General features: G+C 43.8%; 1 protein-coding gene across 1 annotated transcript in view; it reads right to left on the bottom strand.

The window, feature by feature from the left end:
- Positions 1–15,277, bottom strand: part of foxo3b (forkhead box O3b) — a 42,522-nt gene extending 27,245 nt beyond the window's left edge. Inside the window, exons 1-2 of the mRNA XM_076155089.1 lie at positions 14,728–15,277; positions 13,730–14,460 (exon numbers count right to left, since the gene is read on the bottom strand). Coding sequence (XP_076011204.1) covers positions 13,730–14,287 — 558 coding nt within the window. The 5' untranslated portion in view covers positions 14,288–14,460; positions 14,728–15,277. The remainder of the gene's footprint in view (positions 1–13,729; positions 14,461–14,727) is intronic.
- Positions 15,278–18,560: the final 3,283 nt, after the last annotated feature.

Here is an 18,560-nt window from a genome sequence, read left to right as displayed (position 1 = left end):
CTCTCTGGTCAGGTCACATGAGCTCCGACACTGTATGTACCCATCCCCCAACAATATGGTGTGGGAATGACAGGAGATGGAGGAGGAGGAGAAAAGCAGAAGGCAAGAGGCCCACTTTTTCTCTCTCTGCCTCTTTACTTTAAGTCCTCCCACGTTACCATGACCGGGAGGCTCCCGCCCAAGAAGAAAGGAGGCTCCAAAGTTGGCTGTGCAGGGCAAAGTGAGGATCTCTCTGGGGGAAAATGTACAAATGTGCAGCTGAGGTCAGGGCTTTCCCCTGTGTTAGCCCAGCCCCCTCTGAATACAGTACACACACACACACACACACACACACTCATGGTCACACACATGCGTATATTCATAGGGAACACAAAGCCTTCACTATCTGGGCCCCTCAACATTAAAATGCCTGGAGCTAAGCATGGAAATAAGAAACATCCATTCAAGAATGTCTCCTACATAGAAGCATACTGGATGTGTATTCCTACTTGTAGCACGTTACATATGGTTACATGTATGTTGGTGCTCATTTCCCTCCAAGAGTGTGTGTGTTTACATATACGCCTGTGCAGCATTCTGTCCTTGCTGTGGAGCCATTTTGAGACCCTGGAGGTCTTGAGGTCAGTGTCTCTGGATATCAGTTACTCTCTTCAGCAGCACCAAGGGACTGAATGATTGATGGACAGATGGCTTGCTGGTTGGGATGAAGGTCGCCGTGGGAACAGAGGGATGAGCTACAAGTAGAGAGGAATCACACATCCATGCACAGACAAAGCTTAAGAGACAAACACGTGGCCACACAGGGCGAAGACAGAGGGCTGAGTGAAGTCTGTGTGTCTGGATAGAGCCGTGCCCAATGTGCCTTGAGGCTTTGGAGCGATTTCATGCCCCCATAAGCAATGAACCACACAGACCCAGACACACACACACACAAACACACACACACATACACACACACACACTACTGGGCATTCTCTCTGCCCATCTATCCGCATCAGATGGAAAACAGCATGGCGCGTGGTCAGAGAGGCAGAGAGACAGAAGAACAAAGATAAGCAAAGACACAGAGAGAGGGAGAGAGAGAGAGAGAGAAGGATAAAGACAGAAAGAGAGTGAGAGGGAGTGTGCATGCTCTTATTCTCAAAGCATTGTCTCCTCAATCTGTATGTTTACAAGAAGACAAACTGATGTATGTCTGTACAAGACACTGAAATTGCAATATTCTAATGATGATTTACAGCAAATCCTGACTTATTCCACAATGATCACCCACTGACAGTACGTTAACCTTCTAATCATACGGCTACCAAATAAATCAATCCTTCACACAGTGTTTACATTTTAAATTGAATGTCTTAGTAATTGCTACGTCAACAATGGAAGCAGAGACCTGTTAGCTAGCAAGAGAGTAGCATTCTAGTTAAGAGTTCATTCAATTTGACATTTCACTTCATTGTGAAATGTGACACAGTGAATGGGACGTACTGTATTTCAGTGTGTTGATGTTGTTGTTGTTGTCTTGTTGCTTTAGAAAACCTGACCCGCATTCTTGTAAAGAACAGAAGACAATGCTAGTTTGTAGCTAGCTAGGAATGCTGGTCATGACTCTGTGAAACAGCTGGGAAGACACGAGTTGCCTGAACCGTTATCAAGTTTCGAGGCCATTATCAAGAAAATAATTGACCAATTAGAATTAAGCATTGAAGAAAACTGTATAACAATATAAATTCATCTTATTCCATTAAAGTTACAGGTTAAATTAGGTTCTAGTTACTAGCTTCTTCACAAAACATTAAGGCTGTATTTATTCCTAGCTCGTATGGGGCGCTTATTCCGAAACTAGGAGCGTTTCCTAGATCGGTTTGTTTGGGCATGTGTGAACACCGCAATGGTAAAGAGGTGAACATGTGGTTGTATGCCTCCATCAGAGCACCTCGCCTCTTATGGACGTGTCAGTTTTCAAGACATAGCCATGATACTCACTCAAACTGATTGTGTTATTGATATACCAAACATTGGTAAATCAACCAGAGAATATCAAGCAAAGAAATTATGCACAAACACTGCTGTTGTTTGTGTTTTTGTTCAGGTAAGGGGTTAAATTCCCAAACAATTCTGAACAATCACAGAACAGTTTGCAGGTGTGTGTCATCTGTTTACAAGTTTTGTTCATTATGCTTTGCTTCATTCACGGTTGACCACCTTGGGATTTCAGCGGTTTGTTCAAGGACATCTCCACAGTAGCTGTTGAGACGGATGGAAGAAAAGTACTCATTCAGTTTTCCCAGCTGGTCCAAGGATTTGACCCGGCAACCTTGGTTTCATATCCATGTTTTAGACCAAGGCATCAAATGCAACACCGGCATGTTGAATTTCTCCAGTGTGGAATATGAGGTGGAGATGGTGGAGGAGTTTTGCTGCTTTCAGCTCACCAGATGCTGATGGATGTTGTAAGAGTCTGGCACAAACTCTGCTTTTGTGGGTGAGAGGTGACACAAAAGCTTTTTCTGTGGGTTACGGGGCTACGGGTTACCACTTCTGACCTTTCACGTTGTCAGCTTAAGGTAGATAGGCCCCTGCCCACAATCCTGGAATCAAATTTCACTAAGTCCACAGTCTTAACCTCACCCTTACAACAGCTGAATTCACTTACGCAGGTTTTCTGTCAGCTCTTCAGGTTAACCCCGGGCTCTAGAGTCTGTCCTCTGTAAAACAAATGATTTCGTTTGTGCACTGTCAGCAGACACATGGGGGCATACACGTTTGACTGACTCATATCTGCTGTGCTCTGCAGGCATATCTCTGACCCTTATCACCCCTCCCTTACTCCCCCCCCCGCATGTTCTCTTATAAAACCCAGGTGTGCAAACACAAAGGTTTGCCTATAGGCCCCATAAACAATAACAGATAAGACAAGAGGAGGACGGCAATGAAAAGAAACCAGGCCCAGGGCCTCAGATCCAGGGTGACACATGAGGGCCACCTCCTAATCTGAGTTACGACTTGGCCTACTTTTCATCCTCAATTGACAAGAGGCTACAAGCCAAATCACTGGACATTCTTTCATTGATACAAGGTCCACTGCCATGGTTGAAGACACTGTATGATTAAAGAGATGGAAAAGACTGTGACTGCAGCCGCACAGGCTTTATTAATAATAATGATATCTAAAATCCAAAAGGCCCTATTACAGAATAATATCAAGAAAAGTATCATATCAAGAAAATGTTGTTGGCTGGACTCTATTCCTCATTCTAAGTGCAAGAGATATGACCCATAGATGAGAAGCATCACAAGTACTTTTGGATGCCTGCTTCCTCAAACAGCATAATTATGTATAAGTATAATTTAAGTTCAAAGGTTTTGAAGGCTTTTCACCACGTGACAGCCAAAATGCATCAGATTTCTATATTAATTGCTTCTAAGGGGTGTTTAAATGTCCTTTCTGCTTTAGCTGAAGGTAGATGGCTTTATATTAAAGGCCCAATACGTCACAGAACCAGTTTTAATCACAGGGCGCCCAAGCTGATGAACTCCAGCTTTTAAACAATGACTGGAGAAAATAAAGATGTATCTGAAACTCTACCCCCCTGCGTGTTTTCTCTTCATGCTGGCATGTGACTGCGGCTGCTCCTCTCGTGCACACTGGCAAACTACAGTACCTCCTCCGTGTTCATTACATGTACATTGCACAAGTCAAGCAGAAAGGACTTTGCTCCAGCGCACCCCTTTAACACTTTAACCACATTTACACACAGAGCACATAGAAATGAACAGACACACACACAGACACACACACACACAGACACACACACACACAGACACACACACACACACACACACACACACACACACACACACACACACACAGACACACACACACACACACACACACACACACACACACACACACACTCTCTCTCTCTCTCCTCTCCTGCCCTCTCTCTCTTTGATGTAACCTCAGCTGCTACCATCAGCCCTGCCTTTCTGTTTCAGCGTTCAGTGGATAAAGCAAGCTCAACAATGGCCTGCCTTCATCCCAGAGTAACCCGCCCTCCCACATACACACACGCGCACGCACAGACACACACACACACACACTCGCATACAGAGTGAAGTCCAGTGCCACAGTTGTAACTTCATGAAGAGTGGGATTTGTGCTAAGAGCTTAGGGCATGTGGGACCTTGAGGCCAGCGAACACAATGGACTCACAACCACCAGCTACACACAAACATAGAGCCTTGAAAGGCCAGACACGTGAGGGTATGGAGAGGACATATTTCGTGATGGAAAGTGCAGAGAAAATGTCACAGGGTCATTATGGGAACTATTATCAGATGCCAAGAAAGATTAGAAGATATCATTCCCTTGTCTTAACGATGCATGGAGGAAGTGGAACATTAAGAGCCCAGTGTGCGTAAGAGCAACACATCTACAGTTGTGTAACTCATACCAGAATCCGACACGCTTTGCATGTCAAACTCTGACCTATAGAATATCACAGAGGAGAGTCCTGCGAGCACCGAAACAAAGCCTGAGGGCGGAACAGGTGTCTGGCAGGCGTGCAGGTTGATGGCACTCTCAGTCTTTGCTTATCAAATCTGGGAGTGCCGTCTCCGCGTTTGGACAGCTTCCAGTCAGAACCTGTCAGACTATGTAAAATTGTACGGAGACCAGGCAAAATGTTGGGAAGACTCAACAGAGCTCAAATCAGAATGAATAGAACTGAAGGCAATGTGAAATGATGAACTATGTAATGTAATTAAATCAATAATAATGCAATAAGTTGACAAGCAACAAAGGTTTTCTCTCTTTCCCACAGATGCATGTAGATGCTGTCATATGAGCAAGATGGGACATAGTTGCTCACAGTCGAGGGAGTCTGACAGCTTGGAGAATGTCAGTGAAGAAGCTGAAGAGTTAGTCATTAAACATTGTGATATAACATGTATTTCTGTAACATAGAACAGAATTACATTGTGTGTCACGTTTTATACATCGCAACTGGTAAACTCAAGTGTAATCAAGAATCTGTACAACTCTTACATACGACTCAATAAGCTGTTTCATTGCATTTTCTACAATGTAAAATAAGGATTGTCTTATTTCCAATACCACTCGAATGCAGCATGCATCAAATTCAAAGTGTCAGACGTGGTATTCTAGGAGTGTTAACATGCCACCAAAATCAAATCACACTTTACATTGTTGATCCATAGCGTGCAGGAGTGCGAATGAGATTTGGTTTCATGTTTAATGTTGTAATACATTTGAGTGTTTCAACTGTGGTTATGGATATCTATGAGCCAACAATACCTCACTCGCCTAAACACTGAAACCGTACATGACACAACACTGAGAGATAATCACAATGACTCAGCATGACAAGTGACTCACTCACAGGTGACATGTTTGTACATACATACACACACAGAAACACAAAGATGGGTTTGCCCAATTTAGCTCAGGCTGCGGCTTCCAAAATACCTAATCTAATATAATCCTGGTTTAATCTGTTGTCATCACTCTGGACTAAACCTTGGTAAGTAGTCGGACTATGGATGGATGGATGGATGGAGGGGGGGAGAGAGAGAGAGAGAGAGAGAGAGAGAGAGAGAGAGAGAGAGAGAGAGTTTTGCCAATATATACTCAATAAGTAACATTAAAACATGCGCATGAGAGAAGTTATGTGTGTGGGTGTGTGGGTGTGTGTGTGCGTGGGTGTATGGTGGGGGGGTACGCGGTTGGAAAAGCAGATAATCTTGGTTTATAGGAGTGAGTGAGAGCAACGCAGAGAAACATCTGAAAGTCATTATTCCTCCATGATATGTCAGCACCACATCACCCACACTCCACCTCTGCTTTCCTGACACAGAAAGCTTTATTGTAGCGGATTAAATGTTAATCAGGAACAGTAGCTCAGCCTCAGTCCTTTGCAAACTCGGCGATACAGGATAGGTGGAGTGGCGTAATTGAAAGAGACAGCACAGAAGAAAACAAATTAAAGTTTAAAAGCCTCAACTCGGACTGACGAGCCAAATACGGAGAAGATAACTTCAAATCAGGCGCAAACAGGTTTGGAGATACTCTTTCACCTCAACCAACACACAATTATTAAAATGTTAATGTTTGGTTAAATGAGGACAGAGGTTGTGTGTACGTGGTGGTGGTACAGTGTGTGTGTGTGTGTGTGTGTGTGTGTAGTAGGGTAGATTACATAGGAGGAGGGAGTGAGGCAAGGGGCCCACTTCAGCAATGTGGTTATCGGAGAAACTGAGAAGTAAGGGCAGATTGGGAGGTATGTGCAGCCGGACCCAGAGAGTGTGTGTGTATGTGTGTGTGGACAGAAAGGGGGAGGTGAAATGCAGTCATTGGGTCAATCTGTTATCAGCTGTCGCCCAAACTGTGATGCGTCCCCCACCTGCTTGACAAGTTATCAGTTGCTATGGAGCAAACAAGTATGCATCCACACACACACACACACACACACACACACACACACACACACACACACACACACACACACACACACACACACACACACACCGAGGGCATTGCAGCCAGTTAGGTAGTCATTAACTGTAGCTCAGTGTATTCTACAGTTCTAAAATTAATCTTTTCCTACCAAGAGAGACTTCTTGTGCTGCACTGCTCGTTTCCTGTTATATAGACAAACCACTTCCATTACTGTATCCAGACTGTAGATCTGTAGGGTATCAATATTCACGTATGCATTGCTGTCAAAAGCTGACGAGTCAAGTTTAAGATCACATCCAGCCGAGGGTTTAAAAGGCCCACAGCGAGTGTTTGTGTCCGAGCCGGGAGGATAAGAGCAGGAACTTTAGGGGAACGTATGAGACTTAAACATATGGTGTGTATTTCCTCAGAGAGGTCAGAGTGCAGGTTTACACACAATGCTCCTTTCCTAAGTTCTAGGTTTTGCTCAAGTGCACGTGGGTGTACGTGTAATGACGATGCCGCAGCTAAAGCAGCAAAGCAATACTGAGTAAAGCCACTTTAGATTCAGTGAATATAAACAAACGTAAACACGGTGTAACTTTTATAACAGAGCAACGTTTACTCCACAAACACGTCTGTTTCACGTTTATGCATGCACCTATTCTCTACTTACAACTCTAATGTGTCTACTGCTATCAATATATTGATCCTGGTTGCGACAATTGATTCCCCCAGCCATTCTCCCGCGAGGTCAAAGGTCAAAGTCAACTACAGAACAGCATATGTTTGGCCAGTAGACATGCTGTGACTTGAACAAGGTCAATTCAGAAGGACAATAGGTGACTGCACTTCCCTTCTGTCCCATAAGGAGCTGCTGTGTTGTGCTATGACATATTTTAAAGACTTTTAACAATTTATTACATGTTTCATTACTGGCACATCCTCATCCTCAGTGTGTATTAGTAAACTGAGTGTTAATTAAAATGTGATATTTCCCTGTAGATTCTTGCTGACGTATGCTGACTGAAGTATGAACTCGGCAATCTGACTGAAGGACGGTGACTAAAGTGGCTTTTGCACCACAGGAAATGTTTCCAGCAACTCGTGAACTTTCCTTTGTTTTGCACCAAGGCCACTGGACCCATTGAGCTTCCAGAGCTGCTACTCTTTTTGTCTCTCTCTCGACGGCTAAGGAACTGCTGAGTGGAACCTGCGAGTCCACTTACCCCCAAAAATAATAACCTCTTCCCAAAGTATTCAATCAAAGCAAAAGCAGGATTGATTGAAGACTAAACTCTTTCCTCTGCGGCTGTTGCTGTTTTTGCAGGGAGATGGTGAAGCTTTGGCACAGCTCTCACACTGTAGATGTCACATGATCGTGTTCTTCGTGATTTAATTTGGGTTTTTTTCATCTTCGTGGTTCTTGAGGCACGGCGGGATTGTGAGGAAGGAGCTCGCTGAAAGAACCACATTGTTCCTAACCAGCATCATAGAGAGTCCTGCGAAAATTAGCTCCTAATTCTGTTCCAAATTTTGAGTCCCTGCTTTGAATACATCAAGAAAACATGTAAACAGGACAGTCAGATTTTAAACGGGAATAAATCAATGTTTGCATACTCAGAGTAACAGATTTAGATTTGGTAATTTCAAATCAATTTACCAAAGCAAACAAACCATTTTGTCTTATAATCAGAGTAAGCAATCTCTGCATCACTGCAATCACACGCTTCCTCACCTGTTCACACTCAAAATAAGCAATAAATATATGATGAATGATGGAAACCTAAGTCTACAATTGACTAACTTCTTTCTTGATCACATTACATAGGAAAAAAAATCATAGGAATAGGATATCATGAAGGCCTAGGCTTCCGCAAACAGTCGGTCTCTCTTTCCCTCAATGTGTGTACGTCTGTTAAACTCATACTATCGCACAAATACACACAACACATAAACCCAGTGACCAGTCTGCCCAAACCTCAGCATCAAACAGAGCAGTTTGAAAGTCATGTTTAACCTCTGCCTAAACCTATGTGATTTCTGCAAACAACCCAACAAAGCTCGGCCACACAGTGGTTTTTTGGAGACTATTCATTTCCACAATAACAACAACAACAACGTGGCCAACAAGTCTCTGGTTGCTGCAAATGTGGCTGACGATGGCTACGAAAACGCATTTGGTGCTTCAGAGGAGAAGTTACAGCAGGGGAGGGGGGGGCGACTTGTTTTTTGCTCACCACAGTGTTTTACATCCAGACAAATGAGGGAGCTGGCATTGAAAATAATGAGGTGATGGCATGAGACGAAAAGAAAGAAAGAAAGAAGAGTGAGTTAGAGTGATGAAAAGAAGCCCGGAGAGATGTGACGTTTGAAAGAGGCTTTGGCCAAGAACGGGCTCTTAAAAATTAATACACTGATCTGAATTCATCCCGGGTGCATTGAATAATTGAGAAGCGTCTCTGAGCAAAAAAAGAGATGGTACAGAGTGTGACATGGCCGCGATGGTGAGGACAGAGAATAACCAGGAGGAAAACACCATCATTTGCTTTTTCTAGTCAAGTCTTTTGCCAGCCATTTGAACCGAGGAGAGAGAGAGTCACACACACACACACACACACACACACATCTACAAAATATAAAATAGTTATATATCATACATATATTATAATGGTGTGTGCTGGAAAATATGCAAAGAAAAATCAAATTACATTACTTTTACAGGTTTTTGTTGATCCACTTCTATTGTCTCGTATTGCAGTATCTCTCATTTAATTCAATACCTAATTAATTATAATATAAGGTACAATTTAAATTCATCAGTCCATACAGTAAATTTGGCTCTTTTCAGAAATTAATAATCATGTAAAATGTCAGACCGTAAGTTTTTTATAATCATTTATGTTCCAGTCATGTGTAACCACTGTTATATATTGTCTATATGAAGTGTTTCTCACATCTCAAATTGTGATAAAAGAAATGTTCAATTTAAATACTTACATCTGTTATGTAAATATGAGAGAGAAGAAGAAAAGACAGAGACATAATGGTTTCAGAAAAAATGCCACAGAGAACAGACAGTACTTTTGAACCCCCTCCAAAAAAAACTTCTCCACTGATTGCAAATGGAACTAGAACAGAGCCTGGGGGTGCTCCTCCATGCTGGGGTTAGGGGTGTGGCTTTAACTGGTGGGTTCCCATAACCCTCACACACCAGCCACCTCTCCATTGGTAATCACTGCCAGAGGGCAGTTGTAATACACCAATTTGGAGGAAAGCTTGTTAATTTACTCCACCCCCCTTCCCCTCCAAACCCCAATCTCCCCTTCTCCCTCAACTGTCTTCACACCCCTCCCCTCCTTTTATTGGCTTTTTGCTTCAGTTCCTCCAGCTTGGCGTGGTGCCAGATCTATCTGAGAGGCCTCCTGATTGTGCTCTGAGTACCTGAGTGTGTGCACGTACACACACACACACACACACACACACACACACACACACACACACACACACACACACCCACACACAGCCAGTTTCCTTGCTAATCTTTCTTGGTATTTTCTGCAGTGTTATGAGACTTTCCTTCCATGGTCACCTCAGAGAGCATCTGAGGTCTGATGCAAGTTTAAATCCCCTCCAATGGGACTCCAGTGTGACAGCCAATGAAAATGTCAACCCCTCCTTGTCTGATAGGTGCAATAAATAATTTTGGCCTTAAAGAATCAACACATTCAGCATGCCAGCCCATTAAAATGATAATTAGTGTGACTCGCTGCCTTGTGAGGGGCTGTTTTCCATACGCCTCCAGACAAATGTCAGATGGGGGGAGTTGTGTGCGTGAGTGTGTGTGTGTGTGTGTGTGTGTGTGCACGTCTGTGAGGGAAGTCTCTTTTTGGTGTGACAGTTCGCATGAGTGAAAGTGTGTTTAACTCCTGCGGTCATGCTGTGCTGGTGAGTGGAGTGTCGGTGGTTTGAGCTGAACATGAAGTATCTACAAATAGCCAGAGACCATCAGCTCCACGAGGACACTAAGAGTAATGTCCTGCACCGTTAACCAGCAACACTGTGTCAATAATGAACACTAGCGGCTGCAACCCTGGGGGTCCTACACAATGTGGTGCAGATGAACATAAGGGAATGAATTCTAAATGAGATCAACCAATTGTCCTATTCAGACCTCTGCATGAATAAACGGCAGAGAGTCACAGACAGACAAGTAACCCGAGTGATAAGCCTGAACATGACCGGGCATATGCACTGTATATGTCTGTACATGTCCGTCTGCGCGGGAATGTATGGCGATTTTTGGAAACACACACCCATCTAGCTTGTCTTCACCTCAATATCACATGGAATGGTTTGGCGAGTATGAATATGATAAAAATCGTTTGCTGTGGCTTTCATAGTCATCAGATCTACACCCAACTGAACACTTATGGGAGAGTATCTAATAAAATACACCAGCAGACTTGTCACACTTATGCCAAAGTGTATTGAAGCTGTTCTGATGACCTCAAGTTTTCTTATTTAAACACTTTACATTGGCTTTTCCTTTAATTTGTCACCCATCTGTATGATTATGTGAAGGGGGCGGCTGTGACATAACTTTGTCCTGGGCAGCTGGTGGGAAAACGGAGACTGTTACAGGCTGGTTAAGTAACATCAGAGTGCAAAGTTCACCGAAACACCGAAACACACACACACACACACACACACACACATACATAGACACTCATGCTGATTTATAGAAAATACACAAGCACACCTTCTCTTTCTCTTATGCAAAGAAAAAGACACAAGTTGAAAGGCACACACACACACACACACAAACACACACACACACAAACACACACACACACACAGCCACGTGTGCCCACACACTCACACAGAAAGTGTTACATATGTGTTTTCAGGTGCTATTTTAAGGTCTTGCCTGTCACTCCCCCTCCAAACATTTCAACAGCTCTGGATCAGACATGTCCCTCTAGGATCAGACCTTCCCGTCGCAGACTGGTATGATTTATGGCCCCAAAAAGGGCTGACTGCTCTGAAAGCTGAGCTGATGAACTCTTACAGCCTCCGTAATGATTTTGATTGTAAAAGGCCTTAAAGAAAAGACAATTAAATATCATAAATGTAGACTATTACTTGAAAATGGGACTGGTGTGAAGCTGAAAGTTTCCTGTGTAAGACAAAAGAAATGACTGTATGTGCTTCCAATAAAAGCCAATGGAGTGGACTCTCTTGGTTAAAGACCATCTAAGGTGATAAAAGGTTTTCCAGTGTTATGCTTGGCCGTCTTAACCTACTTTTGCCAGCGTTAATTTTTAACTGACGAAGATATGAAGCGCAATGACATCAGTGGGAACCTAGGAGAGAAACCCAGAGGGATTAGCGGGATTTGTTCGGCAAATCTGCTCTACAAAGGTGCACTGGCTGCATCAATCTGTAGGTGTTCAAGCTCGTGCTGTGTAGAGGTGAAACCTAAGACCCTGTGAGAGTGAAATTGAGAATGGGCAGATTGAAAAACATTCCCGTAGCCCTCCGAGGCTCTCCATCTTTGCTTTCAGGTTCTTAACTACTAACTGTAACCTGTCACATGCTTGGGTTTTAATGCAGAGGGTGTCATTTTGTTCAACTTGTACGGATCCATAAACCCCAAACAAACTAATATGTTCATCTGGTTCATGTTGGATTATGTGAATGTGATTATATGTCTGTTCCTAAAAAGAACAACTGGTATCAGCAATGAAAACACTCTCGGAAGAAACTATAAAAGGCTTTAGGTTGTGAGCCAAAGCCATGAGATTTATTGACGGACACCGTGTAACACTATAGCCCCAATAGCCTTGCCCCCATGCCCGAAATTCCAGGACTAACAGCCCCACATAGTGACAGTGAACTCGGCCTTGAGTCGGTGGGGATACATGCAGCCTCCCCCTTTGCTGATATCACATATCCTAACTTGAGACGCTCTTACAGAATATGGCCTATAGGCTCCGTGACCCATGGGGCAATCTCTGCTCTCTGACCTTCTGCACCCCCCATCCCCACCTTGTTTCTGCTAGGTCCCATATACTGCATGAACATTGAAAGTGTCCAGATGACCCATACACACTCACTCCATCCCAGTAGTTATGTAATTCCCCCATGGCAGGATCAACAACCTTAGCAGTAGCCAACCTGACCCAGGTGACGGACCAATCCCTGCCAAGGTTTACATAACAAATAGCAAACAAAGCCATGTGAAGTGTTGTTATAGCAATGCTTAAGAAATTTTACTTCTAAATATACATGCAAATCACACCACAAAACCATCGGAACACAATACAATAAACCCACTTATAGGAAGAGACAACTTTACAAACGGCATCATGAGTTGTCGCTGATTACAATTGTTCAATCCATTTTTGGTATATTGTTTAATCTGTCCCATACATGGATTATCTGCTCTTCAGTAAACGTCCTTATGTAACTGTATCAATGCCTGAGCTCTTAAATGGTATTGCGTCACTCAAAACAGGCTACTGTGTTTCCAGACAAACCGGTTACAACGTTTCTGTTTGCTTTAATTCCAACCATGTGACTGGCTGTAGCCTCGGAGCAATATTACTCATAACTCATCAGCGGCTCAAAGACACACACACACACACACACACACACACATACACACACACACAGTCATATAGGGGTAGAGTGTCAAACAGAAATGGCCATCTAATAGGATTTCACCTTAATTCTCCCGAACCATCACAACATGTGTGTGCCACATTACTCAGAATTGGTCTAATCATCTTTTAGTCAAATTGATAGATAATTAGACTCGGTGTGTGGATCACCAAATCCAGGCTGCTTAGAAGGATTAATGGTCTCGCAAGCTCCCCTGGTGTGATTGTTAACGGTTATTCATTCCATATGTTCTCTGGGTGTTTTCCATTGATAAGTAATTGCAATGAGAATGTGAAAAAATATATAAAAGATAAACCACTAAGCAAAATTACACTGAGGCTAAATTGGGTATGATTAGTGCCAGACATTCCAAGTAAAACCTGTAAAAGAGACCTGTGTGTTGCCATTAAATGGTATGTGGGTGTGTGTGTGTGTGTGTGTGTGTGTGTGTGTGTGTGTGTGTGTGTGTGTCAGGGATTTACAAGCCACATGCTTTTTTGTTTTTGTTTTGATGGAGGAAGGAGGGGGGCTGGGGTGTGTGCGTGTGTGTGTGTTGGGGGGGGGGGGGGGGGGGGGGGTGAGGGACTTTGCTGACAAGACTCTTACCTTCCATCCTGCCGAGCTGTTGCTGTCGCCTTTGTCTTTGAAATAAGGGATGGATCTCACCATCCAGTCATAAATTTGAGACAGAGTCAATCTCTTGTCCGGTGAGCTCTCGATGGCTTTGGTGATCAGGTCGGCGTAGGAGAGATTCCCCCAGGCGTTGCGGCGAGATGACGCCTTTCTCGGGGTCTGTTGTGTCGTCGGACCGCCGGGGGTCAGCGCGCCTGAGGTGGCCGTCGGAGAGTGCGCGGAGAGCGGGGACCCGCCGCTGTCCTGGCCGGGAGAAGAGAGCGCTCCGTCGGCCGCGGGGCTGTTGCTGCTCTGGTCCTCTACCGCCACTCCAGAGCCATTAACACCGATGGCCGTCGGTGTAGCATTATCCTCATCATCGTCCTCTTCCTCTGGTATAATATCGGTGTCGTGGCTCTCTGGTTTCACCGCGTTTGAGTCTGGTCGTGGCAGCGGCCAGGTGCAAGATCGGGGCCGCTTTTGGGGCTCGAAATCGGGGTCGATGGCCACGTCCAGATTCGGGACCGGGTCGGAGAGCGGAGCCTCGGCCATGTCTGCTCCTCCGGTTACAATCTCCGTCCCCCCCGCTTCCAGGTGATAAAAGTTATAAGACAAGGAATGGAGAGCTGTCAAAGTCGCGTCCCATGAATGCGCGCTCCCGTCCTTTGTTGATATTCCACACCAGCAAAGTCCCGAAGGGGCCAAGAACAAGTTGGTTATTAACTCTGTGGAAGACATTGGAATATAAGCAACACACTCGGTTAGATTCAAGTTAAACAACCCCCAAAACACAATATTATATAGATAGACTGTAATCTACGTAGTTACAGTTAAATACCTCTTAAAATAATAACGAGTAAATCCGTTCAAAGACACTACTTGCACGTTAATAAAGCAGATTTCGAACACAAACGCGTCCTGGGTGCAAAAGCAAACTCAATCCACCTCGTAGGAGATCAATGCTTTTGACTGAAGACTTTAAAAGGAAATACCGTGTTACAGCCTGTCACTCGGAATGCCCAAAACGAAGAAGAAGAAGAAGCAGACTTAGATCCCGGAGTGTCCACGCTGTCCACTTCCAGATGCCATCTCGCCCCTCTTTCCCTCGTTTTCGCTCCTCAAGTGCGCTCTGCGTAATGGACAGATGGGGATGTATGCGGGGGGAAAGTCAGTGTCGATGTGGACTAAGACTGCCACCTCACTCTCTGGGTTACTACTGTGTCTCGATTTTGCTCTCCACAGTGCTGCTACACACACACACATACATACACACTCACGCATACACACATACATACACAGACACGCATGCAAGTCGATCAAGGGCCAACCCCCCTGGATCCTGCGCATGGGATCGCCTTTTAAAGAGACACTGCAGAGCCCCTGTATACGAGGCGGTGCTGCTGCTTGCTTGCTTGCTTACTTGCTTGCTTGCTTGGTCTGAGCAGCATGTGGGACAAGCAGAAGAGGAGAAGAACACGTCCCGACATGTTGGGTGAAGAGGAACACAAGTCGAGAGGGACATGTGTCATAACAGCGACATAAAAACACCTTCGGATGGAGTGTGAGGTGTTTGTGGAGGGATAATAATGTGAAAGTCAAAGAGTGTTATGTAAGAAGTATTTGTTTATTTTGTGCGTCCAGATTGAAACCTGTTGCAGTCCGTAACATTGCAGGCTGCTAATTGTGTTATAATAATAACATTTACAGACTATTTTGAGTTTTAAATAGCTGTAATTGCCTCTGTAATCCAAGTAAAGTCCCCGCAGAACTGTTTATAAGTTTATTAATAAGGAATGAGATGAATTTCAATCGCAAACTGCGGGGGATTTTAGGATTTTTATTTACAATTATTAATAATATTTAGGTTATTTTTCTTTTTTGTGTTTAAAGCACACACTCCACATTATTAATTACCCAGAGGAGGGTTTTACTCTTATTTAAACTTTACGAAACACTATTAAATCTCCTCTTGTTGCTTTTTCCGGCTTGTCCCTTTAATCTTGCGAGGCACGTTGTCAATCACGACTGTCAAGGCGCACAGGCCGCGCCCCCTTCATGGAGCCTGCCCCCGTTCGTCCAGCATGACGTCATGCCATCTATTAGCCACACATAAGGGGGAGCAATCGTAGATGGTTCTCTATCCTGTAAGTGATGCTTTGCCCCCTCCTCCCTCATCTCCGTCCTCTTCCTCCTCTTCCTCCTCCTCCTTCACTGGATCAAAACAGCCTCGTCCACGTCTTCTTTGTTTCCTCGAGAGGTGCCAAGGTGCACGTCCACACGCGCGCGCTCGAGCAGTCTGTGCAGGAATGCGTGAGCGCAACTATCTCTTAGAAAATATCACTGTGGAAATTCATGGTGTGTGTGTGTGTGCGTGTGTGTGCACTGTGTGGACTGTTTGTGTATTGCTATATTATTATTATCATTATATTTTACACACAATATATAGAGTTTTACACTTTTTTTATGTGGGTGTGTACAGAGTATAGTCTAACACGTGCACACTGTTTATACTGTGTATGCAATCTATATATGCAAGCTAAGTGATGCTCTTTTAAATAGTTCATTTTAACCAGGTAGGTTAATAAAACACACATTGTCTTTTACATTGACACGCGCACACACACACACACACACACACACACACACACACACACACACACACACACACACTGACACACTATAACATGTTTTGTGCCCCCTTCTTCTCATCAAACAGAGATATTGATTTGGTTGCATGCATGGAGGACATGAAGATTGTCTGTGTGCATGTGCGTGTGTGTGTGTGTGCCAGTGTGTGTGTGTAATATTATAGGAATATGTCCTCATTTGACTCTGACAATGGAGATGCATCCAGTTAGTCAAACTCATAGATACTGAACTGCCCTGAAAACTTCATTTCTATCCTTTATGTCTGTGACTTGTTGATGTCAACATGTAAGACAAACCCAAGAGGCACAGGGCTAACAAGTCAATACATTCCAATGGTTAAAAATGTTATAAAGCAATAAACAAAAGGAGACAAAGAGGAAATGAAGACAGAGAGAAAGACTCAGTGTATCTGTGCCAATGAACATAATCATGTTCTTGTGTACAACACTGACTGCCATTTGCTTTTCATTCAGTAGGTCAACTGAGAGATGTCAAATTAAATCTATTAATACAGCATGCCTTCACCTCATACGTCACAACATAAGTGGCATAATTGTTACTTAAATACTTTGGCAGAGTATCCCTGGCACCGGGCCAGTTTAATCTGCAGCGAGATAAGATGGCCTCACCCTAGGTGCCCCTGCGACGGCTGTAATAGGATTGCATTCATTCACGTATGCACAAACACACACACTCATTCCTTATGGCCACATAAGGAACAGCAAAGCAGGACATCAATACTGGAATGGACGGGCATCAAAATGCATTGACCTATCTTGGTCAACTGGCATCGCACACAGCATTCCGAGTCACGGAGCATAAATGTTCATTACATTGCGGGCGTAAGTAGGAGTGTCTTTGGCTTATGTCACAAATGCTGATGATAGCTGAGATAGAACAGCGTTAAAAGTATTCAGCCAGCTGTTTAACACCCTGTCCCGCACCCCCGGCCTCTCGCCCTTTGACGGCTGGGAGAGATTCCAGCCCCACCTGTGACCCTAAGTAGGATAAGCAGGGATAGAGAGTGGGATGGCATGTTTGGCACCTCACAAAGGAATGAAATGCAGGAATGAAAAGATGTAATAATCAATCACAACTGTTAACCACGCTCTCCCTCGAAAGACAAGTTCAAATGTACATTTTAGGGCCTGTTGTGTTGTATTCACAGATGTAACATGAATATGACTGGACAAAGATCACCAGACATAGTTTTCGTCTTGGGTCCAGAGTGGATGCAGACTGAGACCGTCGCTCTGAGCTGGCGTGAATCATCCAATTAGGCCAATCTCAAAACATGGCGACAATCGTCTGGTTGTGTGTGAGTGTTTCTCCAAACACTGTAATGCTCTGATTGGATTAGGGGCCCTTGCAAACAGAGCATGGGATTTGTATAAAAAAATGACAATTATGGAGAGATAGACTTGGGGACCTTTCAACCAAACCAAACACCCTCTCTGACGTAGAACATGCATATACACGTTTTAACGCACAGGCGCACACACGCACACCCACCCACACACACACACACACACACACACACACACACACACACACGCACACACACCGACTCTTGAGACATTCACTGTTCCTTGAAACTAATTAAATTATATGTTTGCCCTGGTGTTTCCTTACATGTTTATCACACTGGTTGCCTTGACAGTTGGTGCAAACACTGCATCTAATAATATCTTGTGCAGATACTATGGATACAGCATGAAACAACAACAACCCGGCGTGTTCTCTGAGCTGCATATACTTGACAATGCTGAGGAAAAATTCTTCTTTGTGTATGTAAGTGCAGCTTGTTGCTCAGATGATGGTTGTCGTAATGGGCCGGGCTGGTCAGGCTGAGTGCTACACTATAGGATGACTTCATCGTTTAACGAACATGATAACAAACCATCGGCAATTCGTTGCCCTCTGCTGCCATCTACGGGCGAAATTGAAAACACCAGACAATTAGATAGATTTATACTACTACTAATAATAATTTTAATAGTAATAATTGTAATTGCCATGTACCTATAAAAGTGATTATTTATTCATATTTACCTCGATAAAAACTCAAATTCAATATACAGTATATAGGAATTATAAAATAGTGTGGCTCCAGTATTAAAATAAAAGTGAAAGAAGCAGCAGCTGTTTTCAGACCTTCAAATAAAGAACAAGACCC

The sequence above is a fragment of the Genypterus blacodes genome, unplaced genomic scaffold (assembly GCF_046128005.1).
Source record: "Genypterus blacodes isolate CSIRO-AG114 ecotype Tasmania unplaced genomic scaffold, CSIRO-AGI_Gbla_v1 ptg000064l_1, whole genome shotgun sequence".
In the NCBI taxonomy this organism is placed as follows: domain Eukaryota; kingdom Metazoa; phylum Chordata; class Actinopteri; order Ophidiiformes; family Ophidiidae; genus Genypterus; species Genypterus blacodes.
Note: the sequence above shows the minus strand (reverse complement) of the source record. Positions and strands in the feature narration are given on the sequence as shown.